Source organism: Giraffa tippelskirchi, chromosome 1, assembly GCF_054371585.1.
Source record: "Giraffa tippelskirchi isolate mGirTip1 chromosome 1, T2T-mGirTip1v1.2.pri, whole genome shotgun sequence".
NCBI lineage: Eukaryota > Metazoa > Chordata > Mammalia > Artiodactyla > Giraffidae > Giraffa > Giraffa tippelskirchi.
The window spans coordinates 121,365,624-121,393,247 of NC_137275.1; the positions used below are offsets into that span (position 1 = coordinate 121,365,624).

The following is a 27,624-nucleotide window of genomic DNA, read 5'->3' on the forward strand; positions in this document are numbered from 1 at the left end:
CATTTTCTTCCTTTTTTTTTTTTTTTTTAAATTGGAAATGAAATAATCAAACAAAATCACATTTATTTCAATAGCTCCAAGTGCAAATACAGCAAGTCAGTACACAAAGTTTCAGGACACTGCTTTAAGTACAAAGAAAACTTGATATACAAACATGAAAGGGTAAATAGCAGAAATAAAGCTCAATTTTTTAAAAAGTTCAAGTAACCTGAAAACCTTTAGACTAAAATAGTCTTACATCAATTCATAAATGCCTTAATTTATAGATAACAGTGGTACATTACAATCAAAAAGGACTTCCCAAAGAAAGAGTCACTTCAAACTGGTCAGCTCCAGATAAGAAGAAATTCCTGGCACTGGCTATTCTGGATTTAGCACTCACTCATACTGTACAGACTGGTATAGTTCAATCTATGGCATTTGATTTTTATGCAAATTCCCAAAAAGTATCTAAAGTTCAATAGGAGGCCAACACCACTACCAAGAGTTCCTGAAATGGTCACTATATATTTAAAAGGTTTAAAGACCAATTTTGGCTTTAGGCCTATGGTACAATGTAGGGGGAAAGACTTCAATTAATACTCCTTCCATTACTTAAATCCTTTTTGTAAGATTAGCAAAATGGCCCTTAAAACTTCCTCAGGAAAACTGTACTTAAATATATGAAAGCTCCCACTAGGAAATTAATTACAAGTTGTTAATATTCTTTTTAATCACTTAGTTGCCAAGTCATATGTATATTTCTGCTCCCCAGAAGCAATGTTAGCTACTAGCTTCAATTCAGGAAATGTATATTTTCCAGAAGGTTTATATGAGATGCTTATTCAGTCTTTTTCTCAACTTTCTTCATCTTTTCATTGTAGGCATTAAATTGAGAGTCTGTTCCAAAAATTCTGTCCCACCATGTAAATGTTGAAGCATAGTTCCCGATGAAGTTCATATGGTGGAAATCGTGGTGCCGGGAGCCAGCGTAGAAAGGAATGAGGTTTAAAGGGTTGAGAGGAATGTCATAGCCGCTATGGACATCAATAGTCTCTATCAAACGAACAGTCACCCAGGCCCAAAGAAGAAAAACATGATCACATAAAAGCATGATTCCAATGAAAAATCCAGCTCCAAGAATTATGGTTTCCAGAGGATGTGCATATTCAGCTTCCATTCCAAATGGAGCCTGAAACTCATGATGAATTTTATGAATGTATTTGTATATCCTTTTGTGGTGTAAAAGCCTGTGCAAGAAATAGTGCCACGTATCCTCGATCACTGCACAGCCAAAACATCTCGCCAAAAGCATGTACCATCTTGGCATTGTTTCCCAATCATAGGGAATACTGAAATACTCTGTAAAATAGTAAGTTCCACAAATCAATGGAAGCTGGATACAAAAGTGATTAAAGAGAAGCACTTTAAAACATTTCCATTGGTTTTCCCATGTTTCTGGTTTATCCTTTTGAATTTTGTATTTTTTCATGTAAGGTATAAATTGAAACAAAAATCCAGGTAAACAGAACAAGAAATAAAGGGCCTCATGAACTATGAGAGATCCCCACGTTGCAATCTGGAACTTTGTATAATTATTCAACATATAGTTCCAAGCATTTTTAAATGGTTCCTGCAGAGGATTCTCAGGCAAAAGTGAATCTACATATTCCACAGCCAAGGATGCAGAACTAAAGATGCTGATACTTTCATTTGTTGCCATTTTTCAAATCTTTGCAGACAGCCTTATTATTCTTGCGCGCTACCTCTCTCATTTTCTTGAAGAGATCTCTAGTCTTTCCCATTCTGTTGTTTTCTTCTATTTCTTCCCACTGATCGCTGAGGAAGGCTTTCTCATCTCTCCTTGCTATTCTTTGGAACTCTGCATTCAGATGGGAATATCTTTCCTTTCCTCCTTTGCTTTTCGCTTCTCTTCTCTTCCCAGTTATCTGTAAGGCCTCCTCAGACAGCCATTTTGCTTTTTTGCATTTCTTTTCCATGGGGATTGTCTTGATCCCTGTCTGCTATACAATGTCACGAACCTCTGTCCATAGTTCATCAGGCACTCTGTCTATCAGATCTAGTCCCTTAAATCTATTTGCCACTTCTACTGTATACTCATAAGGGATTTGATCTAGGTCATACCTGAATGGACTACTGGTTTTCCCTACTTTCTTCAATTTAAGTCTGAATTTGGCAATAAGCAGTTCATGATCTGAGCCACAGTCAACTGCCGGTCTTGTTTTTGCTGACTGTATAGAGCTTCTCCATCTTTGGCTGCAAAGAATATAATCAATCTGATTTCGGTGTTGACCATCTGGTGATGTCCATGTGTAGAGTCTTCTCTTGTGTTGTTGGAATAGAGTGTTTGCTATTACCAGTGCATTCTCTTGGCAAAACTCTATTAGCCTTTGCCCTGCTTCATTCTGTACTCCAAGGCCAAACTTGCCTGTTACGCCAGGTGTTTCTTGACTTCCTACTTTTGCATTCCAGTCCCCTATAATGAAAAGGACATCTTTTTTGGGGTGTTAGTTCTAGAGGGTCTCGTAGGTCTTCATAGAACCGTTCAACTTCAGCTTCTTTGGCGTTACTGGTCGGGGCATAGACTTGAATTACTGTGATATTCAATGGTTTGCCTTGGAAACGAACAGAGATCATTCTATCGTTTTTGAGATTGCATCCAAGTACTGCCTTTTGGACTCTTTTGTTGACCATGATGGCTACTCCATTTCTTCTAAGGGATTCTTGCCCACAGTAGTAGATATAATGGTCATCTGAGTTAAATTCACCCATTCCGGTTCATCTTAGTTCACTGATTCCTAGAATGTCGACATTCACTCTTGCCATCTCCTGTTTGACCACTTCCAATTTGCCTTGATTCATGGACCTAACATTCCAGGTTCCTATGCAATATTGCTCTTTACAGCATTGGACTTTGCGTCTATCACCAGTCACCTCCACAGCTGGGTATCGTTTTTGCTTTGGCTCCATCCCATCATGCTTTCTGGAGTTATTTCTCCACTGATCTCCATTAGCATATTGGGCACGTACTGACCTGGGGAGTTCATCTTTCAGTGTCCTATCTTTTTGCCTTTTCATGCTGTTCATGGGGTTCTCAAGGCAAGAATACTGAAGTGGTTTGCCAGCCCTTCCCCGGTGGACCACATTCTGTCAGACCTCTCCACCATGACCCATCCGTCTTGGGTGGCCCCACACGGCATGGCTTAGTTTCATTGAGATAGATAAGGCTGCGGTCCGAGTGATCAGATTAGCCAGTTTTCTGTAATTTTAGTTTCAGTGTGTCTGCCCTCTGATGCCCTCTCGCAACACTTACCGTCTTACTTGGGTTTCTCTTACCTTGGACGTGGGGTATTTCTTCACGGCTGCTCCAGCAAAGTGCAGCCGTTGCTCCTTACCTTGGACAAGGGGTATCTTTGCCAACAAAAGTCCGTCTAGTCAAGGCTATGGTTTTTCCAGTGGTCATGCGTGGATGTAAGAGTTGGACGGTGAAGAAAGCTGAGCGCCGCAGAATTGATGCTTTCGAGCTGTGGTGTTGGAGTAGACTCTTGAGAGTCCCTTGGACTGCAAGGAGATCCAATCAATCCATCCTACAAGAGATCAATCCTGAGTGTTCATTGGAAGGACTGATGTTGAAGCTGAAACTCCAATACTTTGGCCACCTCATGCGAAGAGTTGATTCATTGGAAAAGACCCTAATGCTGGGTGGGATTGGGGGCAGGAGGAGAATGGGACAACAGAGGATGAGATGGTTGGATGGCATCACCGACTTGATGGACATGGGTTTGGGTAGACTCTGGGAGTTGGTGATGGACAGAGAGGCCTGGCATGCTGCGATTCATGGGGTCACAAAGAGTTGGACATGACTGAGCGACTGAACTGAACTGATGTAATTCATGAGGCAGGATTATTCCTTAGGCATGGAGGATTGACGACTCATTTATCTGGTATGTATCCAAGCCCAGTAAATTGTGGATTAGTTTTCTAAAGTATTCATAAGTACATCTGAGAATAGAGGTGGCTAACTTCTTAAAGGGGGCAGATAGAAGATGAAAATGTTTCTCTGTTAACTGTTTAGCAAACAGTTAAAACATTTATAATTAAAATCATCACCCTATTTTTTAAGTAATAATTTTCTCAGTGCTGTAATCACATCCTTATTCTGAAGGCTGTATATCACAGGATTGAACATCAGAGTCACTATGGTGTAGAACAGAGAGAGGAGTCTGTCAATTCCTGCAGAATGACTGGATTTGGGCCTTAAGTATGCAATGGTAGCAGATCCAAAGAATAAAAGCACAACCAACAGGTGAGAAGAACATGTGGAGAAGGCTTTAGTCTGTCCTCTGGCTGTTGGCAACCTCAGAATAGTGGAAATGATTTGGCTATAGGAGGCAAGGATCAGCATAAAAGTTACAGCAACAAACAGCAGAGCTACTGCATAAACTGAGAGCTCATGTGCAAAAGTGTCTCTGCAGGCCAGCTTCAGAATGGGAGAAATGTCACAGAAGTGGTTAATCTAGTTCGAATGACAGAAACGCAGAGAGAAGATCTGGCACATTTGCCCTGTCTGCACTGGGATTCCACTGACCCAAGGAGCCCACAGCCAGCTGGAGGCACGTCTTTGGGGTCATGACCAGGGGATAGTGCCGAGAGTCACAGATGGCCACACAGCTGTCATAGGCCATCACCACCAGCAGGAAGCACTCAGTCATTCCAAGGATAGGGAAGAAGCACATTGGGCAGCACAGTCCAGGATAGATATTCTTCTGTCCTGAGTCCAAAGGTTCACCAGAATCCTAGGGAGAGTGATGGACATGTAACAGATGTCCAAGGAGGAAAAGTTTGCCAGGAAGAAATACATGGGTTTGTGCATTGCAGGGTCAAGTGTAGTTATTATTATTATAAGACTATTTCCAATAAAGATAATGATGTAAATGATGGAGAACACCCCAAATAATAGCCATTGAAAGTTTGGAAGATCAGAAAACCCTAGGAGTACAAATTGTATCACTGTGGACATGTTGTCTTCCGCTTCCATCTCTTCATATTTCATCTGTGGAAATGATTCAATCAAAGGTACTGTTATTTCACTTTCTTTGGCTTTTGTTTCCTTATATATATAAAAAATGGTACACCATTCATTTTTTCCAATTGAGAAGAAAACAAACCTATAATTGCTAGGTGTCTAACAGGTTGTGAATTACAGTTTTCATTATTATTAAATCAATTTGTAAGAAAAGTTATCCATTTAATCTTTATTTTCTGCCATGAATTATCACTTTTTCTTGAAGATATGTGATTATAATTTTGCTCTTCATCCGAATGCTCATAAATGCAAGAATTTGAGTTAAATTCATTTACATTAGTGATTTTGCTCTTACAGCCTGTGTTTTTCTCTTCACCTCTCAGTTCTGTGTTTAATTATTATCAATTGAAAGTTAATTTGATTGCATGGTGAAATATATTGTAAGTGACCTAAGATAGTTTTAAGGATGAATATAGTTAATTTTTAAAGTATTGGTTTTCCTGTGGTGTTTCCAAAGTCTTGTTTGGCACTGGCATTCTACATATTTTATTTTTTTCTTAAAATTGATGAGTTGACTATATAATATTATGGGATGTTACTAGTTTTCAAACATGTGTATTTCAGTGTAAAGTCCATATATCAGTAGTGATAAGTTGTATTCATATGTCTCAGTTGAGAGAAAAGGAATTTTAAGCTGTTCTTTTGGCCCAGGAACATTCGAGACGTAAGAGGCAAGTACATCCAGGTTTAAGTTCACGAAAGCAGTTCTAGCTAGAATGTTCACCTCTCACTCACTTACTGCATGAAACAGACACCACCCACAACTCATCTGTGAGATCTTCCTAAATTACCCACAATCTCAGTAATTGCTGTTTTACTGATGATCCCATTCAACTTATTCATTCTTTCTTTTTTGCATGTGTTTGTGTTAGTCATGCATGTGAATGCAATAAGTTGAGATTTCCCATCTTTTTTGCATTTTTCGTATTATTTTAACTATATTACTAGCTTCTTTTGTTTTTTCTGTAGATCTTTTTGGGCAATGAATAGTACATTTCTTCCATTAAATGTGATTCATTAACTTCTAGAATGCATTAAAGATGAATCAATTTGTCCCCAGCCATCTTGGCGGCTGCTCTTGGTTGGGGACTTCCCGCATCTAAGGCAGGAAGATGGTGGCCGCAAAGAAGACGAAAAAGTCACTGGAGTCGATCAACTCTAGGCTCCAGCTGGTTATGAAAAGTGGAAAGTACGTGCTGGGGTACAAACAGACTCTGAAAATGATCAGACAAGGCAAAGCGAAACTGGTCATCCTCGCCAACAACTGCCCAGCCTTGAGGAAATCTGAAATAGAGTATTATGCCATGTTGGCCAAAACTGGTGTCCATCACTACAGTGGCAATAATATTGAATTGGGTACAGCATGTGGAAAATACTACAGAGTATGCACACTGGCTATCATTGATCCAGGTGATTCTGATATTATTAGAAGCATGCCAGAACAGACGGGTGAAAAGTAAATCATGTACAATTTTTCTTTAATAAAACTGGCCAGAGCTTGTTTTAAAAACAAACAAACAAACAAACAAAAAATGAATCAATTTGATTGCTTCTTTGGAATTTCCCCCAAGGTATAAGAGCCCCGATAGCTCAGTCAGTAGAGCATCAGACTTTTGGTCTGAGGGTCCAAGGTTCAAGCCCCTGTTCAGGTGGAGGTTATTTCGGGCTTCCCTGATAGCTCAGCTGGTAAAGAATCTGCCTGCAATGCAGGAGACCCCAGTTTGATCCCTGGGTTGGGAAGATCCACTGGAGAAAGTATAGGCTACCCACTCCAGTATTCTTGGGCTTCCCTTGTGGCTCAGCTGGTAAAGAATTTGCCCACAATGCGGGAGACCTGGCTCTGATCCCTAGGTTGGGAAGATCCCCTGGAGAAGGGAAAGGCTACCCACTTATTCTGGCCTGGAGAATTCCATGGACTGTCACAAAGAGCCAGACACAACTGAGAGACTTTCACTTCACTTCACTTTCAAAGTATAAAAATAGATTCCCACTGAAAATGTAAATCTCTCCTTCCTTTCTTTCCTGTTAGAGATCAAGCATACTTTTTGTGGGGCGTGTATGTGTGTATATTTAGAAATTATACTCTTTTTACTTATTCTTGCAAAAGTAGTAAATTACTTCATTGTTTTCAGCATGTTATACATGTATTTTCATATTATGTGTTAACTTATTTGAAATCCAATAGAAAATAAGTCACTGAAAATAAGATACACAACTAACTACATATTCTAAGGGTATTAAGTGAGGGCAAAAGTCAAGATTTCTGCTACAAAAATGTAGACAAACATGGGCTAGAACCAATAGTCCATACAAAAGCAAGAACACTGGGGTGGGTTGCCATTCCCTTCTGCAGGGGATTTTCCCTACCCAGGGGTCAAGCCCAGGTCTTTTGCATGGTAAGCAGATTCTTAATCATCTGAGCCATCAGGGAAACCACATACTATTTATATATGTACCATCTACAATATCTTAAACTACACATTACAGTACTAAAGATAATCAAACTTTTTCCATTATTATACAATTCTCTCAATAAAAATGTGATTATTAGAAATGCAAAAATGCTACGAATGACTCTTTTAAATGGTCAGAAGCTAGTGGCTGACAGATGCATTATATATGAGACTATGCAATCATGTCTCCTTTTTTCAATACCTTGTCCCTACACCTTTACTAAATTTTATTCATCTACTGAAATCAATGTAGAGTGTAGTACTTGGATACTGATTCAAATTGCTTGTTGAATGAATCATCAATCTTTTTAGCAAGCAGCATGCACCTACATTTAATGAGCCACCCATTTCCCGCAGAAACTGCCATCTGCTTTATTCTTTTTATTGTATCTGCTGTTTATGTATGTAAGGTTTCCTCTCGTTTTTTAATCTGCTTTGTAAATTATTCCTTGATGTTCAGGTAGGATAGTACATTTGAAAAGCATACTGAAACTAAGATGTCAAAGAGAAGCCAGAAAAAGTAAGAAAGCAAAACTTAATATCAAGAATGGAGTGCTCCACATTTATTAAAATATTTTTTGTCTCAACTTTTTTCTGTCAAAGGGAAACTTTTTATGAATGGTAAATGGAATTGTCAGTATAAAACTATTTCTAAAGTAAGAAATATTATAATTATTCAAATTCTATACAAACTGTACTTGTATTCTAAACTCTATCTCAGGTTCAAAGATTTCCTCAAATCTCGTGACATATTTGCTGGTTTCTCTGACTTCCGAAAACTGTCAATGCTTCTCTTTATACAACTCAAAGAGAAAATCACTATATAATTCATCTAAATAGAGCCACTTTTGTTTTTGCTCAAATTATTCATGCTTATTGTTCTGGTATTTCCACCGAAACGACAATTTTCTTTGATGTAGGGATTATGATATCATGTAAATCAGCTATACCACAATGCATTTATTACTGCTTAGAGCAAGTTTATGAAATCAATTTGAAATAGGAAATGAAAACCTAAAATTGGTGAATGCAGCTCAAAAGCCTACTTCCTTTAGGATAAAAAGGAAAACATGCCAATATTACTTCATTTTCTCATTCGTTTGCCATAGAATTTAATTTTAACAAACAAATGATTCCTTTGGTATTGGATGAGAACACATTTTAATAACTCCTCTTACTATCATACAACTTAGCTAAATAATTTTAAAAAAATTTTTGTGATATATCCTGATTTAATACTACATGCAAACTACTTAAATATATGCTTACTATGTAGTAATCACTTGATAAATCTTAATACTTAAGATGACTGATGATAATGATAATGAGGTTGTAATCTTTGATATATTGGCCAAATATATTACAAGACATTTCCTGGTGGTTAAGTGGTAAAGAATCTGTCTGGAATGTAAGAGATGAGAGACGTGGGTTTGATCACTGGGGAAGAAAGGTCTCCTGGAAAAGGGCATGGAACCCACTCCAGTATTCTTGCCTGGAGAATCCCAAGGACAGAGGAGCCTGGTGGACTACAGTCCATAGGTTCCCAAAGAGTCAGAAGACTGAAGCGACTGAGTGCACACATGCATATTACAAAGTACTCTGTAATTTCTCACTTGATAATATAATGATGAGAATCAGAAAAGTAAAAAGATTATCTGAATCAGGGTTTCCTAAATTAATTAACAGTAAGAACAAGGGATCTATTTTTAATTCTTCTGAAATGAATGCCTTTTTTGCTGATGCTACATATACATTCAGTTCAGTCACTCAGTCGTGTCCTACTCTTTGCGACCCCATGAACTGCAGCACGCCAGGCCTCCCTGTCCATCACCAACTCCCAGAGTCCACCCAAACCCATATCCATCAAGTCGGTGATGCCATCCAGCCATCTCATTCTCTGTTGTCCCCCTTCTCCTCATGCCCCCAATCCTTCTGAGCATCAGGGTCTTTTCCAATGAGTCAACTCTTCACATGAGGTGGCCAAAGTATTGGAGTTTCAGCTTCAACATCAGTCCTTCCAATGAACACCCAGGACTGATCTCCTTTAGGATGGACTGGTTGGATCTCCTTGCAGCCCAAGGGACTCTCAAGAGTCTTCTCCAACACCACAGTTCAAAAGCATCAATTCTGCGGCGCTCAGCTTTCTTCACCACCCAACTCTCACATCCATACATGACTACTGGAAAAACCATAGCCTTGACTAGACGGACCTTTGTTGGCAAAATAAGGTCTCTGCTTTTCAATATGTTATCTAGGTTGGTCATAACCTTCCTTCCAAGGAGTAAGCCAATCATGGGGAATAAAATATCCAAGGGTGGATGTTATAGAATTTAGAAGTACTTCAGTAAAAGGTAAATGTGGGCCGTACATAGTTATAGTCTTTTTTATTTGTTGCATATGATAAAAGTTAATAGCCTCATATTGAGGTATTACGTGCCCTTGAGCGTCATGATTTCTTAAAACTGGAAGAGCAGAAAAACCATCGGCTTCAGAGACCTGCGATTGTAAAGCCATCAATTTAGAAAGCCTCTGTCTCGAAGGAGAGTGGGCGGGTAGCAACTTTTTACAATTAAGAGTATGTGGTAAAAACTCATCATTGTTATTTAGAAGGGTGTTAATTTTAATGTCAAAAGGTGTCCTAGAGGAGTCGTTGCCAGAATCATTAGGTTTTAGCAAAGGAGAGGCTTTTAGATTTGTGTCTGATGGCAGACGAGGAGTGCTTGGAACAACCCGGGGAGGGTTTGTAAATATATTATGTTGTTCTAATTGGGCCTTTTGTAAGGTTTTATCATTTAGCTTATATTTATGTAATAAGTGTTCTGCCTATTGTTGAATATCAGGAGGGCCAGGATTACCTTGAAATGGCAGAATCATAGTTTCAATAGGAGCCCATTAAGGCCAGAAATCTGTAGGAATGTTTTTTCCCTGTCTGGCGGCTCATTTAGCATTCTTTTTGACCTGGTGCCTAATTTCTGAATCAATATTGTCTTCCTCAGGGAACCAAGGATTACATTCAACCACTGTTTGAAGGCCAGCCTCTATTTCCTGGTGTGAAACTGAAAATCCTTGAGCTTTAAACAAGTGATAAAGTTAAGTAAAAAGTTGATTGGGCTTTCCTGTCATTATATTTATGTCCTTAGTATTTACCAGCCTGAATAGGCTCACCCTTATACCCATGTCTTTAGTACTTACCAGCTTCAATAAGCTCTGGGTCACTCTGCCCGAACTGCCACGTATTCCATGTCCCTGTTCTGGCGTACTATTTGTTGTGGTCCTTTAATGGACCGGAACTTGGGGGTACAGAGTCGACGATAAGAAAGTGAAAGAAGGAAGAAAAGAGGCTGATATTCCCTGGTTTACACAGCATGTCAATATAACTCTAGACAAAGAGTTAGCTCCATCTACATAGGCACAAGTCACCTGGGTGGGTAAGTAGACACAGAGGACACCTGTGCTCCGTGGAAGCAGCCTGAAAGGGAGAGAGAGAGAGAACTGAAGAAAGACATGGGGACCAGTGTTCTGATGGAACAAAGGCGTTTATTCAACATATTGTGGGCATATATATACTGTCTTACAAGATAGCCTTTTCAGCAGAAATAGGGATAAACAAAATCTTACAAGTTATTCAGGAAGCTTGAGGCTAGAATCATTTTCAAGAGAGGGGATTGTAAAAGTTACTTTCCATATCAGAAGGGAAGAGAGTTGTAAATGGCTACTTTTCACAATATGGAAAGGCTACTTTCCATACGAACGAGAGACATAAATTCCTATTATTCCGGGAACTTGTGTGGCTCCTCTAGCACCTGCATTCAAGTGCTAATGAGGAATAAAGAATTTATGCAAGACCGAAAACAGCATACAGGAAGCCTCCTGTTAAATGCTTCTTTACAATGTAATTTTTCAAGTATCAGGAGGTCTTCCTCTTATTGATCTACATTTTTACTTAATATAAATGTAACATATCACAATCTATGAGATGCAGCCAAAGTAGTACTTAAATATCATAGTACTGAACACTTAGAACATTAAAATAACATCTTAAGTCAATAAATTAAATTTTCACCGCAATATATTCTAAAAGTCATAGTGAAATAAATCCAAATCAAACAGAAGGAAGAAAAAACAAAAAGAGTAGAAATCACCAAAACTAAAAAAATAAAGAAAGGCAATCAAGTAAAAAGCTGATACTTTGTAAATTTTATAAAGTAGATATTATTTTTAAAAAATAGACAATGAAAAAAGACATATCACATGTATTAAACACAAAGTATGAGCACTGGCACATTGAAATCTATAGATATTATTAAAGGATTAATAAAGATGCTTTTAATAACTCTGTGTCTATAAATCACCAATAAGATGAAATGGACTGATTCCTCAAAACTCACAAACTATCAGGGGATCTTTCCGACCCAGGGATTGAACCTGAATCTTTTAGGTCTCCTGTATTGGCAGATGGATTCTTTACCACTAGCACCACCTGGGAAGCTGCAGGATATTTATATCTATATCTGTATCTAGATATCTTATCTATGTCTGTATCTGTTAATTTACACTAATTTTAAAATATTCAATCGTTAAATTTAATGAGAAACTACAGCAAGCCAATTGGGGCAGCCTGAGGATCACAAAGAATCAGACCCAAGTGAAGCAACTGAGCACACAGACATGCACACACAGCCCCTGGAATCATACATCCAGTTTCTGGAAATGCATCTCTGTGTGTTTCTGTGTGTATGTGTGCATGTTTGCAAAAGACTGAGGGCAAGAGAGAAAGGGAGCAACAGAGAAAGAGATGGTTGGATGACATCACCTTTTCTCTCCCTCATTCGATCAATTTTGAGTTAATTTTTAAATAAGCTTTTATGGTTTATATAGAAGTTCAGGGGTTTTTTTGTTGTTGTTGTTGTTTGTTTCTTTGGATTTGCATGTGCAATGCTTTAATACCTTTTTTAAGACAATATATTTTTTTCTTAAATATATTGAATGATTTTGAACCTTTGTCAAAAATCAGTTAGTGATATTTGTGTTGGGAAATTTTTAAATGTCTTAGATTCCATTGGTCTAGTACCTACTCCTCCATCAACATTAGATGTCCTAATTCCCCTAGGATATTTATGTCCTTGCATACTAAGTAGCTTCAGTCATGTCCGACTCTTTGTGACCCAATGGACTGTAGGCCACCAGGTTCCTCTGTCCATGGGATTCTCCAGGCAAGAATCCCGAAGTCAGTTGCGTTGTTATTTAAAGCACTACAGAATAGAGTAAGACATCACTGAAAAGGAATGCTATGGCCAGGGGCATTTTTGGTTGCTTTCCAAAATATTTGAATGGCTAGTATAATGAATCCGTTCAATTATACATTGATACGGGAGAGAAATAATTCCCAAGGCCGAAAGAAATCTATTTCTACTTAAAGAACACTATTTGCTTTGGAGGGAAAAAAATGATTTAGAAAGACATTTGCAGCACCTAAAATTCAAATTGTTTAAAGTTGAATATCAATAGAACAACATTTAAAATACTCCTTATCAAAGAAAGAAATAACTTCATTCCAATCCAGGAAGGTAAGCGTGAACTCTTACATCAAAAGTGTTGTTTACATTTTAGATTGATTTTCTTAGCTAATCAAATCTTAAATATCAAAGTTTATAAAGCCCAAATATTTACTGGCTATTGAGATAATATACTAGATTTGACAAGTTAGACTATATTTCAGGCAACATCTTCATTATTCTGTTAGAAAATTAGTGAGATAAATGACTAAAATAATTTTGAAATGTATTGTTAGTTTTAATGTAACAAAAGTTATTAAAATAGTTGAGGCAGTTTTGAAGAAAATTTTAAATGTAGGAAAACTTACTGAAGAAGGCAGTAATTGGTTTCTTTTAAAATGTTTTAAAAGTGTTTGCATACTACCATCAATGAAATACAGTATTATTTCTGAAGAAACACTATTTTGAAAAGTATCAGTTGCTCAGTTGTGTCCAACTCTTTGTTCTCATGGACTGTAGCCCTCCAGGCTCCTCTGTCCATGGAATTTTCCCACAAGAATATTGGAGTTGTCAGTAGCCATTCCATTCTCAAGGGGATCTACCTGACCCAGGGGTCAAACCCAGGTCTCCTGCACTGCAGGCAGACTGTTTACCATCTGAGCCAACAGAAAAGTCCTCTTGAAAAGGAATCTAACGTTTTAGGGCATTAAAAAAAAATCATTGATGTTATGATTTTCTGATTAAATAAATACTACAAAATCAGACTACAAATATAATTGTCTTTGTCCTCATCCAGAGGGAGTTAGAGCCCTGAGGTCATTAGCTAAATAAAAGAGAAATTGGCCTGTGTCCCTAAGAAAAGAAGCCAACCTAAAGGAAAAACAAACAAACAAACAAAAAGCCTTAATTAAAAGAATCAAGCCTGTTTACTGTTCACTTGGAAGGACTTCTGCAAAAGAAAAGTTTGAGTAGAATTAATTTTAGAGTAGTGACTTGACACTGCCTTTCTCTATCTACAGTGAAGGGGTATAAGTATACAATCAAATCACAATACTAATCTCATCTCCCGTATTAGGCGTAGATTGAAAACACTGGTGGTGGTTTAGTCACTGTCCTGTCTGACTCTTGTGATCCCCATGGGCTGCAGCCCACCAGGCTCCTCCATCCAAGAGATTTCCCAGGAAAGAATACTGGAGCGGGTTGCCATTTCCTTCTCCAGGGGATCTTCCTGACCCAGAGATTGGACCCATGTCTCCTGCATTACAGGTGGAGTCTTTATCACTGAGCCACCAGGGGTTCACTAAGGTGAATATTTTGTTATGAAAATACTGAGAATAATTCATAGGTTGCGGCTTTTCCATCTTTCTCTCCCTCCCTTCTTTCTCTCCCTCCTTCTCTCCTTCCCTCCCTTCTTCCCTCTTTCTTTCCTCCTTCTCCCTCTCTCCCACTCTCTTTCTCTTGCCCTCTTCTTCCTTTTCTCTCTTTATGTTGCTTGAATTTCATCCACCTCATAATCGTTTTATTGCTTAAGTGTCATTTGAAAAAATAAAATGTGGAGAGCCTTATAGTAGATGTGGTGGATAATACCACCATTTCTGTATTGCGTGTGTGAATGCATGCACAATTGTGTCTGACTCTTTGCAATCTCCTAGACTGTAGCCCATCAGGCTCCTCTGTCCATGGAATTTTCCAGGCAAGAATGCTGGAGAGGGTCACTATCTCTTCCTCCAGGCAATCTTCCAGACCTAGGGATCGAACCTGCAACTCTTGCATCTCCTGCACTGGCAGGCAGATTGTTTACCAATAGTGCCATGTGGGATCCCCTCTGTATTGCATAACACTGTAATTTCAATTAAACTGTTTTGGAAAGTAAACATAAAATCATTTAACACAAAAAGAAACTGTTAATCAAAGTCTGAAATAAACAGTGAACTTAGAATGGAATTTGTAGTCACCAACTGTTTTGTTTGTACACTTTTTCTTTGTAACTCCATTCTCAGTGTTGAGGTTATTAAAACAGAAATAATATGAGCCAAACACAATGTGTGATCAGTATATATACATCTTTTGCTGTCATAGATGAATACATTAATATTTTTCAGTAAGATAATAAAGCCATGCATGATTGGTATCCCTGAAACCACCTGGAAAACATTCCAAATTCATAGAGAAAATCCTCAGCAATTTTATATGAAGGAAAGATTTTATGCTACTATAATATTTAAGGAGGGAATTAGAAATTGGATAGAAATTGCTTAATAAGTTCTCTACATTTCAAAATGTTTTATCATGCAATTTCTATTTAATAATCACAATACATGTGGAAATTTCAAAAATTACTTATCATTGCATCTTATTAAGAACTTGTCTCAAATCTTAGTCAAGCAAATTAGCACTCAGTTGTAGACTGCTCATTTCCAATTTGTTTTTTGATTGTTATTTTTACTTTTCTCTGATTTGTTTTTCCCAAAATACTTAAGAAAAATTTGGAAGGATATTGTTACAATATTGGAAAAGAACTAAGAAAAGACTTCAATGTGCAGAGAGAGAGGTAAACACAAAACACAATAATGAGAATAGTGCATCCCATACCAATCATTAGTGGAGGGTATAATACTCTAATTAATATTGGATATTGTTCAGTTCAGTTCAGTCGCTCAGTTGTGTCTGACTCTTTGCGACCCCATGAATCACAGCACGCCAGGCTTCCCTGTCCATCACCAACTCCCAGAATTTACCCGAACTCATGTCCATCGAGTCAGTGATGCCATCCAGCCATCTCATCCTCTGTCGTCCCCTTCTCCTCCTGCCCCCAATCCTTCCCAGCATTAGGGTCTTTTCCAGTGAGTCAACCCTTCGCATGAGGTAGCCAAAGTATCAGAGTTTCAGCTTCAACTTCAGTCCTTCCAATGAACAACCAGGACTGATCTCCTTTAAGATGGACTGCTTGGATCTCCTTGCAGTCCAAGGGACTCTCAAGAGTCTTCTCCAACACCACAGTTAAAAAGCATTAATGCTTTGGCACTCAGCTTTCTTCACAGTCCAACTCTCACATCCATACATGACTACTGGAAAAAACATAGCCTTGACTAGATGGAACTTTGTTGGCAAAGTAAGGTCTCTGATCTTTAATATGCTTTCTAGGTTGGTCATAACTTTCCTTCCCAGGAATAAGTGTCTTTTAATTTCATGGCTGCAATCACTATCTGCAGTGATTTTGGAGCCCCAAAAAATAAAGTCTGACACTGTTCCCACTGTTTCCCCATCTATTTCCCATGAAATGATGGGACCAGATGCCATGATCTTAGTTTTGCCATGATCTTAGCTCTGAATGTTGAGCTTTACGCTAACTTTTTCACTCTCCTCTTTGACTTTCATCAAGAGGCTTTTTAGATCCTCTTCACTTTCTGCCATAAGGGTGGTGTCATCTGCATATCTGAGGTTATTGATATTTCTCCCAGCAATCTTGATTCCAGCTTGTGCTTCTTCCAGCCCAGCGTTTCTCATGATGTACTGCGCATATAAGTTTAATAAGCAGGGTGACAATATACAGCCTTGACGTACCCCTTTTCCTATTTGGAACAAGTCTGTTGTTCCATCTCTTTCAGAATTTTCCACAGTTTATTGTGACTCACACAGTCAAAGGCTTTGCCATAGTCAATAAAGCAGAAATAGATGTTTTTCTGGAGATAGTAATACCAGACCATCTGACCTGCCTCTTGAGAAACCTGTATGCAGATCAGGAAGCAACAGTTAGAACTGGACATGGAACAACAGACTGGTTCCAAATAGGAAATTAAGTACGTCAAGGCTGGATATTGTCACCCTGCTTATTAAACTTATATGCACAGTACATCATGAGAAACGCTGGGCTGGAAGAAGCACAAGCTGGAATCAAGATTGCCGGGAGAAATATCAATAACCTCAGATATGCAGATGACACCACCCTTATGGCAGAAAGTGAAGAACTAAAGAGCCTCTTGATGAAAGTGAAAGAGGAGAGTGAAAAAGTTGACTTAAAGCTCAACGTTCAGAAAACTAAGGTCATGGCATCTGGTCCCATCACTTCATAGGAAATAGATCGGGAAACAGTGGAAACAGTATCAGACTTTATTTTTTTGGGCTCCAGAATCACTGCTGATGGTGATTGAAGCCATGAAATTAAAAGACGCTTACTCCTTGGAAGGAAGGTTATGGCCAACCTAGATAGCATATTTAAAAGCAGAGACATTACTTTGCCAACAAAAGTCCATCTAGTCAAGGCTATGGTTTTTCCAGTGGTCATGTATGGATGTGAGAGTTGGACGGTGAAGAAAGCTGAGCGCCACAGAATTGAGGCTTTTGAACTGTGGTGTTGGAGAAGACTCTTGAGAGTCCCTTGGACTGCAAGGAAATCCAATCAATCCATCCTAAAGGAGATCAATCCTGGGTGTTCATTGGAAGGACTGATGTTGAAGCTGAAGCTCCAATACTTTGGCCACCTCATGCGAAGAGTTGACTCATTGGAAAAGACCCTAATGCTGGGTAGGATTGGGAGCAGGAGAAGATGGGGACGACAGAGGATGAGATGATTGGATGGCATCACTGACTCGATGGACATGGGTTTGGGTAGACTCCAGGAGTTGGTGATGGACAGAGAGGCCTAGCGTGCTGCAATTCATGGGGTCGCAGAGAGTCGGACATGACTGAGCGACTGAACTGAACTGAACTGTTGTTCCATGTCCAGTTCTAACTGTTGCTTCCTGACCTGCATACAGGTTTCTCAAGAGGCAGGTCAGATGGTCTGGTATTTCTATCTCTTTCAGAATTTTCCACAGTTTGTTGTGATCCACACAGTCAAAGGCTTTGGCATAGTCAATAAAGCAGAAATAGATGTTTTTATGGAACTCTCTTGCTTTTTCGATGATCCAGAGGATGTTGGCAATTTGATCTCTGGTTCCTCTGCCTTTTCTAAAACCAACTTGAACATCTGGAAGTTCACGGTTCACGTACTGCTGAAGCCTGGCTTGGAGAACTTTGAGCATTACTTTACCAGCGTGTGAGATGAGTGCAATTGTGTCATAGTTTGAGCATTCTTTAGCATTGCCTTTCTTTGGGATTGGGATGAAAACTGACCTTTTCCAGTCCTGTGGCCACTGCTGAGTTTTCCCTATTTGCTGGCATATTGAGTGCGGCACTTTCACAGCATCATCTTTCAGGATTTGAAATAGCTCAACTGGAATTCCATCACCTCCACTAGCTTTGTTCGTAGTGATGCTTTCTAAGGCCTACTTGACTTCACATTCCAGGATGTCTGGTTCTAGGTGAATGATCATTAGATATTGTTATCCATTTGTAAATCAAATACTTTTTGGGTTATTTATATATGTTAGTTCCGAGGAAGGAGAAGTATATATAAATGATACATTGTATGTTCCCCTGAAATTATCTGTTGCAGTAAAAAGTAACTTGGATTTTGAGTTGTACATGCCTAAAATTCAGTCTTAATAATGCTTTTTATTTGCTTTGATCTTAGTTGATTTATATAACATCTTCAAGTTGAAATTTATTGAAAGCATGGCTATCGATTGCAAGAATTACCACTCAAATGCAAAATCAGTGTTTTAGATTTGATAAAAACTTCTTTGGCTGAGTTTTTTTTGACTTTCAATTGAAATAAACTGACTATACCAACTATTATAACACAAAAAAATCACAAAGATCATCCCCCAAATCACTTTTTTTGGCTTATTTTTTAATTATAGTTGCATGGTAACTCAAAAATGTTTGGATAGCTTAAATCAAAATATAAATAAATGCAATTAATTTAAAAGAAATAACATGAGAAAGGAGAATTGATGGAAAGGTCATTCTTAATAAAATTGTCAGATCTCTTGCTATATATTCCTGTCACAAAGCTGCATAACAAAACGCAGCATCAATTATTTCATTATCAGTAACGGGAAACTACAGCCATCTATCAGGAGACCTAGTTCCTGATATTACTCTTTTCTGATGGATTATTTTTTGTGAAAGAATGAACTTCTTTAAACTACGGCTTAATATCAAATTTAGATGCTTTTCTAGGACTCAAATTAGTTTTGAAAGTGCAGTGTACACATTTTATCACTTGAAAAACTGCCACTCAGAGAGATAGAGGACTTTACATTGATTATATATATATATATATATATATTTTTTTTTTTTTCTTCTGCAGATGCTTCCAGGAGACCAAACAGCAGAAGCAATTTCTCTTCAGTCATGGCATTTGTTCTCCTGGGATTTTCGGATCTTCTGAACCTCCAGGGACTTCTATTTGGAATTTTCTTTCTCATCTACATATTCATCTTAACAGGAAATGGTCTTATCATAATAATCACGAGGGTAGACTCTGTACTCCAGACACCCATGTATTTTTTCCTTGCAAATTTCCCGTCACTGGAAATCTGTTATGTATCTGTCACTCTCTGTAGGATTCTAGTGAACCTTTGGACCCAAGACAGAAGGGGCGTTTCTTTGCTGAGCTGCGCCATCAAACGCGCTTCTTCCTGTTCCGGGAGCCCCGGGGGTGCTCCTCCTGGCGGTGAGGGCTGTGACCCTGTGTGTCCATGTGCAGCCTCTGCGCCGCCCTCTGCTCATGACCCACAGGATGGGCCTCCAGTCGGCTGTTGGCGCCTGGGAGGGTGGAATTCCAGTCCAGAGAGCACAGACATGCCAGGTGTCCTCACTGCCCTTCTGTGCTTCACACCAGATCGACCACTTCTTCTGTGACATCCCTCGTTGGTCACCCTGGCCTGTGGGGACACTGCGCTTAATGAAATGTGTGTCTATGTGATTGCTGTGCTGTTTGCCACGATTCCTTTCCTCGTGATGCTTGGCTCTGATGTCAGAATCATTTCTGCCATCTGAAAGCTGCGCTCAGCCACAGGCCGGTCCAAAGCCTTCTCCACCTGCTCTTCCCATCTCACCGTTGTGCTTTTATTCTTTGGCTCCATGATTATTACCTATTTACGCCCGCAGTTAAATCATTCCCCAGGAACATACAAAATGCTCTCTGTTTCCTACACTGCTGTGACGCCAACGTTTAACCCCTTGATATACAGTCTTAGGAATAAGGATGTGATTTCAGCTTTGAAAAAAACTATTACTTAAGAAAACACTGTGAAAAAAAAAAAAAAGAAAAAAAAGAAGAAAAAAAGAAAAACAAAAAAAAAACCAAAGAAAAAAAAGAAAAAAATAAAAAATAAAAAAAAGAAAACACTGTGAAGATGTGAAAGGTCACTTTTTAATGTTTGTCTCAGAGGGCTCACAGAAATATGATTTAATTTCACTCTTCCCATGTTTACTGATAGGGTAATTATTCCTAATTATTATGTTGTCATTTACATTTTTTACATATTTTGGGTTTTCTGCCTGAAGTCAATTTGACTACATTTTAAATAAGAAAATTAATTAATTGTGTTTTATTCTTTAAGACAAATCCACTTTTTCATAGCCATTTTAAATTTACCCAACTCTAACACTTTCAGATAAGTAAGCTGTTAGAATTTTGCTTAAAATGTGTAGAAAAAAATACTTTGCCTTGATAACTGGTAAAGTATTTACAAATATACTGGTACCGCCATTTGTATTTGTGACACAGTCATTTCTCATGGGAGATTTTTTATTAGATATGTGATGAGGAATGAACACAAGACTAAATTATAAGTCATATGTTTGTGAACAGTAATTTAAAAATAGAAAGAAAACTTTTCATTGCCTCCACTTTCTCAGTATAAATTAAGAGAATTGTTTCATGTGTAACCAGAGGAAGCTGAATATATGGATCTTTTCTTCCCACTTCTTCCAAGAGTGATAAAAATTGAATATCAAACATCTGACATGGCACTGTCACACTGCTTTCATTACTGTATTTCATACCAATTTCCAAAATGCATTTTCTACTTAGAATCTTTGCGAGAGCTTACTTGAATTAACAAAGTTGCAATGAAAAAAAAAATCTATGTATGGATTCTTTTTTTGCACTTAGTATCAAGAAACAGATTAGTAATCTAGATGAGAATTTGGAGCTTCCCTGATAGCTCAGTTGTTAAAGAATCCGCCTGCAATGTAGGAGACCCCAGTTCGATTCCAGGGTTGGGAAGATACCCTGGAGAAGGGATAGGCTACCCACTACAGTATTCTTGGACTTCCCTTATGGCTCAGCTGGTAAAGAATCTGCCCACACTGCAGGAGACCTGGGTTCAATTCCTGCGTTGGGAACATCCCTTGAAGAAGGGAAAGGCAACCCATTCCAATATTCTGGCCTGTAGAATTCCATGGACTGTATAGTCTATGGGATTGCAAAGAATCCAACACGACTGAGCGACTTTCACTTTCCAAGCAAAGATTCATGCACAATTGCTTAATATCACAAATAGTAATATATACATAAAAAAATGCCTAACACTGCCTGCCTATAAGCTGTATTTAAATTAGTATAAATATAACTAATCTTTACCAGTTGATCTTTCGGTAATGTCTATGAAATTAACCAGAGGGTATAGATAAATTCAAGAATTAACCCATCATAAATATCCTAACAGGAAAGAAAAAAGAATTTGTCAACACTTCACTATACACCTGCTTCTCTCTTTCAAATGTGTAACTCAAGGGATACTCAGTTTCTATAACTAAAAATTATTACTAATACTTGTAGAGAACATCATTTATTTATCTAATGATAATGTCTCTTTATAGGTTTAATTTCTTTTGTAGATTTTGTTCCTTCAGATTAATTTCTCTTTAAAAGAGTTAACAGTTTAATTATAACATTTGATTTATAAATCTGGATTTTTATTTTTCTAGGGCTTGTGGAGATTCCTAGGTAGTGCACTGGTATAGAATTTGTCTGCCAATGCAGGAGATGCAGGTTCGATTCCTGGGTTGGAAGATCCCCTGGAGAAGTAACTGGCAACTCACTGCAATGTTCTTGCATGAAAAATTCCATGGACAGAGGAGCCTGGTGGACTAGATAGTCCACGGGTTAGCAGGAGTCAGACATGACTGAGTGACTGAGTACACACATATGGCACACAAGAATGTAAATATCTTAACCTACTTCATCTATTTTTTGTATGTGTCAAAAATTAAATACATTACTGATGGTAATAAAGAAAGTGAAGATATAATAGTTATGGGAGTGCTATTATTTCCCTTTCAAACTGTGATGCTAAAGAAGTCTCTTGGATGCAAGGAGGTCAAACCAGTCAGTCCTAAAGTAAATCAACCCTAAATATTCATTGGAAGTTCTGATGCTAAATTTGAGGCTCCAGTACTGGCCACCTGATGCAAGGAACCAACTCATTGGAAAAGACCCTCATGCTGGGAAAGATTGAAGGCAAAAGGAAAAGGAGGTGGCAGAGGATGAGATAATTAGATAACATCATGGACTCAATGGGCATGAACTTGAGCAAACTCTGGGAGACAGTGGAGGACAGAGGAGCCTCGCATATTACAGTCCATGGGGTCACAAACAGTTGGACATGACTTTGAGACTGAACAACAATAGTAAGTCTTTCCCTTAACTCTTAGATAAGCAAATTGTAATGAAATGAAACAGTATCAGTCCTATAATTAAGATAACTGATTTTTTTTGGAATGTATTATAATCTGTGCATTCTCAAGTATCTCAACTGTTCTTTTTGTATCAATTTCTCTGTCTATAAACTAGCAATAATGCCTACTATCATTAATTATGTCAAAGCAATATACACAATATCTTGGATTCAAGGAGTCTTTTTGGAAATTTTAAAAATCTTGGAGAAGGAAGCGTTTGCCAGCATCTAGTTTTCCATAGAATGAAGGCTACTCATTTAAATATTGAAATTATTTTTAACAATATTATTAATACAAATTATCTTACAACAATGTTCACACTTCCATGCCTTCTTAAACCTTCAGGCAGAGTTCATTCTGCTTTGGTGTCTCATGATATGCATGCATGAATAAATACCTGCTCTTATCCTTGGCTTACAGCACCTGGCACTATTTGCTGACATGGAACATTTAATTTTGCGCTGAATTTCCATAGAACACATATTCTTCTATCTCCTTTCATTTCTTGATTCTCATCAATTGATCTTCAAGATTCTAGAAACATTCTTTAATTCATTAACTATTTTTTCCTACGATGTTTTTCATTGTCATCTATCATTCTTTATTACACTGAAAGAGGGTAGATAGTTTTTTGTTAGTCATTTGATTTTACTTACAATTCTAAATGAGACCTCACTTGAAAGAAAAGGACAGAGATTATCTCAAGGCTCTTTCTCTTTTTATTTGATCTAAGATATTCAGTGGTTTGCTAATGTTTACACATACTTTCAGTATGGAAATCCAATATATGAGGCAGTTATTAATTTATTCTCTGTTTTGTCAAGTATGTTGGCTGTCACAGAACAACGACCCTCAAAGACACATTTTATAAGGAAGGCTGAGTGCCAAAGAATTGATGCTTTTAAACTGTGGTGTTGGAGAAGACTCTTGAGAGTCCCTTGGGCTGCAAGAAGATCAAACCAGTCAATCCTAAAGGAAATCAATCCTGAATATTCATTGGAGGGACTGATGCTGAAGCTACAGATCCAATACATTGGCCACCTGATGCGAAGAGCCGACTCATTAGAAAAGACCCTGATGCTGGGAAAGATTGAAGGCAGGAGGAGAAGGGGACAACAGAGGATGAGATGATTGGATGGCATCACCAATTCTATGGACATGAGTTTGAACAAGCTCCAGGAGATGGTGAAGGACAGGGAAGCCTGGCATGCTGCAGTCCATGGGCTCACAAAGAGTCAGACACAACTGAGCGACTGAATAGCAACAACAATATATATATGTGACAACCTTGTGTGTGCATGCTAAGTCACTTCAGTTGTGTCTGATTGTGCCACCCTATGGACTATAGCCAGCCAGGCTCCTCTATCCATGGGATTCTCCTGGCAAGAATACTGAAATGGGTTGCCATGCCCTTCTCCAAGGTATCTTCCCAATCCAGGGATCAAACCCACATCTCCTGCAGCTCCTGCACTTCAGGCTGATTCTTTACCACTGAGCCACTGGGGAAGGCCATAGATGACAACCTTAATCATTCTAATCATTCTAAATATAATTATAATTTATATTTTTTCCAACTCTTCCCTTAGACCATATGTTCACCTTCTCTTTATCTTCCAATTCTATTATTCTATTTCCATATATGTTCTCTGTACTACTTAAATGATAGTGAAATAAGCTTACATGCTTTCATGTCACAGCTAAAGAAATAGCTTATTGATATAAAGTTTACATATAGCAAAACACTATTCCAAGAAACAACTACACATATGATACCTATATAAATATGCAGATACCTTTAAAAGAAGGAAAGAAAGAGAATATGTTTACCATTATTCTTTTCCAGCAAAGAATCCATAGCAATTATACAATCCAGATGCACAATGAAGACATATTCACTTTTCACTTTCCCCGAATCAGGCTATTAATCTTGGAAAGATTTTGCACATATTATTGACCTTCCCATCCTTCATTGTCAGTTGACTTCAGTCCACACAAACAATAGTCTCCTAAAGTACACACACAGACACACAAAGACAAGCATGTATACCTACATAAATGAATATCTGTTTTCGTGTTTCTAAATAATAAAGTTGTGTGTGCTTAGTTTCTCAGAATTATAAGTGACTTGTTCTGGAAATAGTACAATGCAAAGTAGTAACAAAAGATTATCTTGCTAATAAAGATACTTATAATTTACAAAGCATTGGTGGTATTTACACACATTCATTGTGTTTTAAAAACAAGTGATATAGATACAGATTTTTGGCAAGCTATTACCACTGAATGTGGTAACTAGTTTAGATATGGTTTGTTAGTTGCCAAGCCAGAGAGAAAATAATTTCTGAAGCTGTCCACTGACATTTTTAGCTTGTGGAACTTCAGTATCTACCCAAAAAATCATAATGCTCCAAGATATCACTCTTATTTGCCCTTCTCTGTAAAAGGAGAGAGATTCAGTCACATCTGTTCAATATATCAATATTTTTAAATGTTGACCCCCCCCCCGTTAGTTATCTCTTCTCTCTAAAATTTGTTTTTTTAATTAGGCAGGAGGGAGAGAAAAAAAGAGAGAATTTCTTAATTTCTGTCTCAATCTTTTCAACATATAATAGTTTCAGGATTTATCCAACTTCTGCCTAGAAATTTTACTGGAATTGTGTTGTTGCTGTTATTATAGTTCTCTTTCTTTTAACTTCCCCTGTATTCAATCATTTCCATTAGATTTTAGTAGGTTATGATAGCTGCATTATCTGAGAATATTGGTGATTCATTGTTTACTTGGTTCTCAATAAGAGTTGGTTTTTCCTTCTTCACTTTATTATCAGAATTGTTCTCATGTCATCTGGTTATTTTCTCCCAAGGAGAAAGTGTTACTGCATTTCCCTATCCATGTGGAAATAGCCAGCTCCATATAAATGTGAACAAAACTGACATATATTTTTATGGGAATAAACTTTAAAAGCAACGGTTCAAGCTTCATCATATTTTTTAACTTTGAGTACTGGTGACAGGTCATATTTCTGCAATGATCTGTTGCCTGTCTATATGAAGGATTATTATATATACATGGAATTTTGAAAATTAGAAATAGCACACACAACTAATAATTGTGATTTTCCTTGTCCAGAACAAATATAAATTTATTGTTTGTTATTTTGATTACCTGAATAGCACAAGCTTATTGAAATAAACTGCACAATTTCAATAAAACAAAGGAAGAATAGAATGACTTACTCTGTGATTTCCATAATTAACAACAATGATTATTTTTGTATTGATCATTTCTAATATGTGTAAGTATGTAAAGTTTAAGGTGTACAATACTTGTGCTTTTATAGCAGATACTTACTTTTACAAAAATTTAAATTCTTTCCCTTTTCTCCTAACTTTCCTATCCCCATTATTATCTCTAGGAAAATATATTAAAGAACCATGATTTGTGAATATTCCCATCATCTTTTCCAGGCTCATCTTATTATATGTAAAGATTTCAATAATATCTTTTATTTTATCAACTCAACAAATCATATTATGGATTTAATCTGATATACACATAAATGATGCTTAATAATTACTAATATCACTGTACAACATCATTTATTAAACTACATTCCCAATGAGAGGTACTTTTCACTCTAAGAAATTATTTCTCTGTAGAATAATTGCTAAGCCAAACTATACATAACATTTTAATTAATGTCCATTACTAACTTAGTTTTAAAAATTTCTACGACAACTCTATGGAACTGAATAATATAGTTTCAAATAAGTGATATAAGTGAGTCTGTATTACAAGTGGGCCTATTATAACAATTCTTATCTAAAGTTCTTACTACAAGAGAACATTTCACAATAAGGTTATAGAATTCCCAAGTGAATGATTTCCTATTTGTTGACCCATACACAACTGTATAACTAGAGACAGAAAGGTTTCTCAGTGTTACAAGTAATTTTTATTTTGGTAATAACTACCACTTTATAGACAGATAAATAGAGTTTAAGATAAATATTGAAAATTTATAACAAATACATAAGAAATCAAGTTCTGAAATACAATTTATTTTTTTAATGAACTGAGGTATTTGCATGGCCATTTTTTCAGTGCCATCATGACATCTTTGTTCCATAGACTGTATATCATGGGGTTAAACATAGGCGTCACAACCGTGTAGAAGAGGGAAAGCGCTTTGTCAGTTCCTGCTGAGCCCTGGGTCTTGGGTCTTAAATATGCGACAAGGCTCGATCCAAAGAACAGCGCCACAACCATAAGATGAGAGGAGCAGGTGGAAAAGGCTTTGCCCCGACTTGTGGCTGATGGCAATGTAAGGATTGTAGAGATGATTTTGCCATAGGAGACAAGTATCAACAGAAATGGAACCAAAACAAACAGCGCAGCAACTGTGAAGACCAACATTTCATTCAGAAAAGTGTCCCCACAGGCCAGCTTGAGTATGGGAGGGATGTCACAGAAGAAATGGTTGATGAGGTTAGAACCACAAAAGGGCAGAGAGAAAATCTGGCATGTCTGGCCTGTTTGGATTGGGATTCCACTGATCCAGGAGCCAGCCACTAGCTGGATACACACCTTGTAGTTCATGACTAGAGGATAGTGCAGAGGGCTACAAATGGCCACCTAGCGATCATAGGCCATCACGGCCAAAAGGAAGCACTCAGTGGCCCCAAGTATAAGAATGAAGCACATTTGTGTGGCACAAGCAACTAAAGAAATCATTCTTCTTTGTGTCCAAAGACTCATGAGCATTCTGGGGAGTGTAACAGACACATAGCAGATTTCCAAAAGGGAAAAATTGCCAAGGAAATTGGGGGTCTGGAGACCAGGGTCTAGTTTTGTTATCAGAAATGTGATGCCATTGCCCATCAAGATAATTATATAGATGAGTAAGAACAGTTCGAATAAAAACCTCTGGAGATGAGGAACATCAGCAAAGTCCAAGAGAACAAACTCCATCCATTTAGTGAGATTACCTTCTGGTGCTTTTTCTTGGTGTTGCAT

The 27,624-nt window shown here is 37.7% G+C and overlaps 3 protein-coding genes and 1 pseudogene across 5 annotated transcripts in view; 2 read left to right on the forward strand and 2 right to left on the reverse strand.

Moving 5' to 3' along the window:
* Window positions 1-25,824, forward strand: part of LOC145507595 (uncharacterized) — a 77,663-nt gene extending 51,839 nt beyond the window's left edge. Inside the window, exons 2-4 of one of the 3 annotated variants that reach the window (XR_014054965.1) lie at window positions 19,231-20,290; window positions 21,861-22,562; window positions 23,435-25,824. Coding sequence is in view for 1 of the 3 variants with exons in the window: in XM_081494471.1 (XP_081350597.1) it covers window positions 10,536-10,616 (81 nt within the window). In the remaining 2 variants the exon portion in view is untranslated. Of the gene's footprint in view, window positions 1-10,535; window positions 10,634-19,230; window positions 20,291-21,860; window positions 22,563-23,434 lie in introns of those variants that run through there. The other 2 variants (XR_014054961.1, XM_081494471.1) reach the window with 2 other exon arrangements.
* On the reverse strand, window positions 44-1,740 carry LOC145507582 (methylsterol monooxygenase 1). Its single transcript, XM_081494426.1, has one exon. The coding sequence runs from the start codon at window positions 1,700-1,702 to the stop codon at window positions 821-823; it is 882 nt and encodes a 293-aa protein (XP_081350552.1). The 5' UTR covers window positions 1,703-1,740; the 3' UTR covers window positions 44-820.
* Window positions 2,261-6,547, forward strand: LOC145507590 (large ribosomal subunit protein eL30). The gene has a single exon (XM_081494458.1). The coding sequence runs from the start codon at window positions 6,199-6,201 to the stop codon at window positions 6,544-6,546; it is 348 nt and encodes a 115-aa protein (XP_081350584.1). The 5' UTR covers window positions 2,261-6,198; the 3' UTR covers window position 6,547.
* Window positions 25,825-26,667: 843 nt separating the features above from the next.
* Window positions 26,668-27,624, reverse strand: LOC145507575 (olfactory receptor 10AG1-like; annotated as a pseudogene).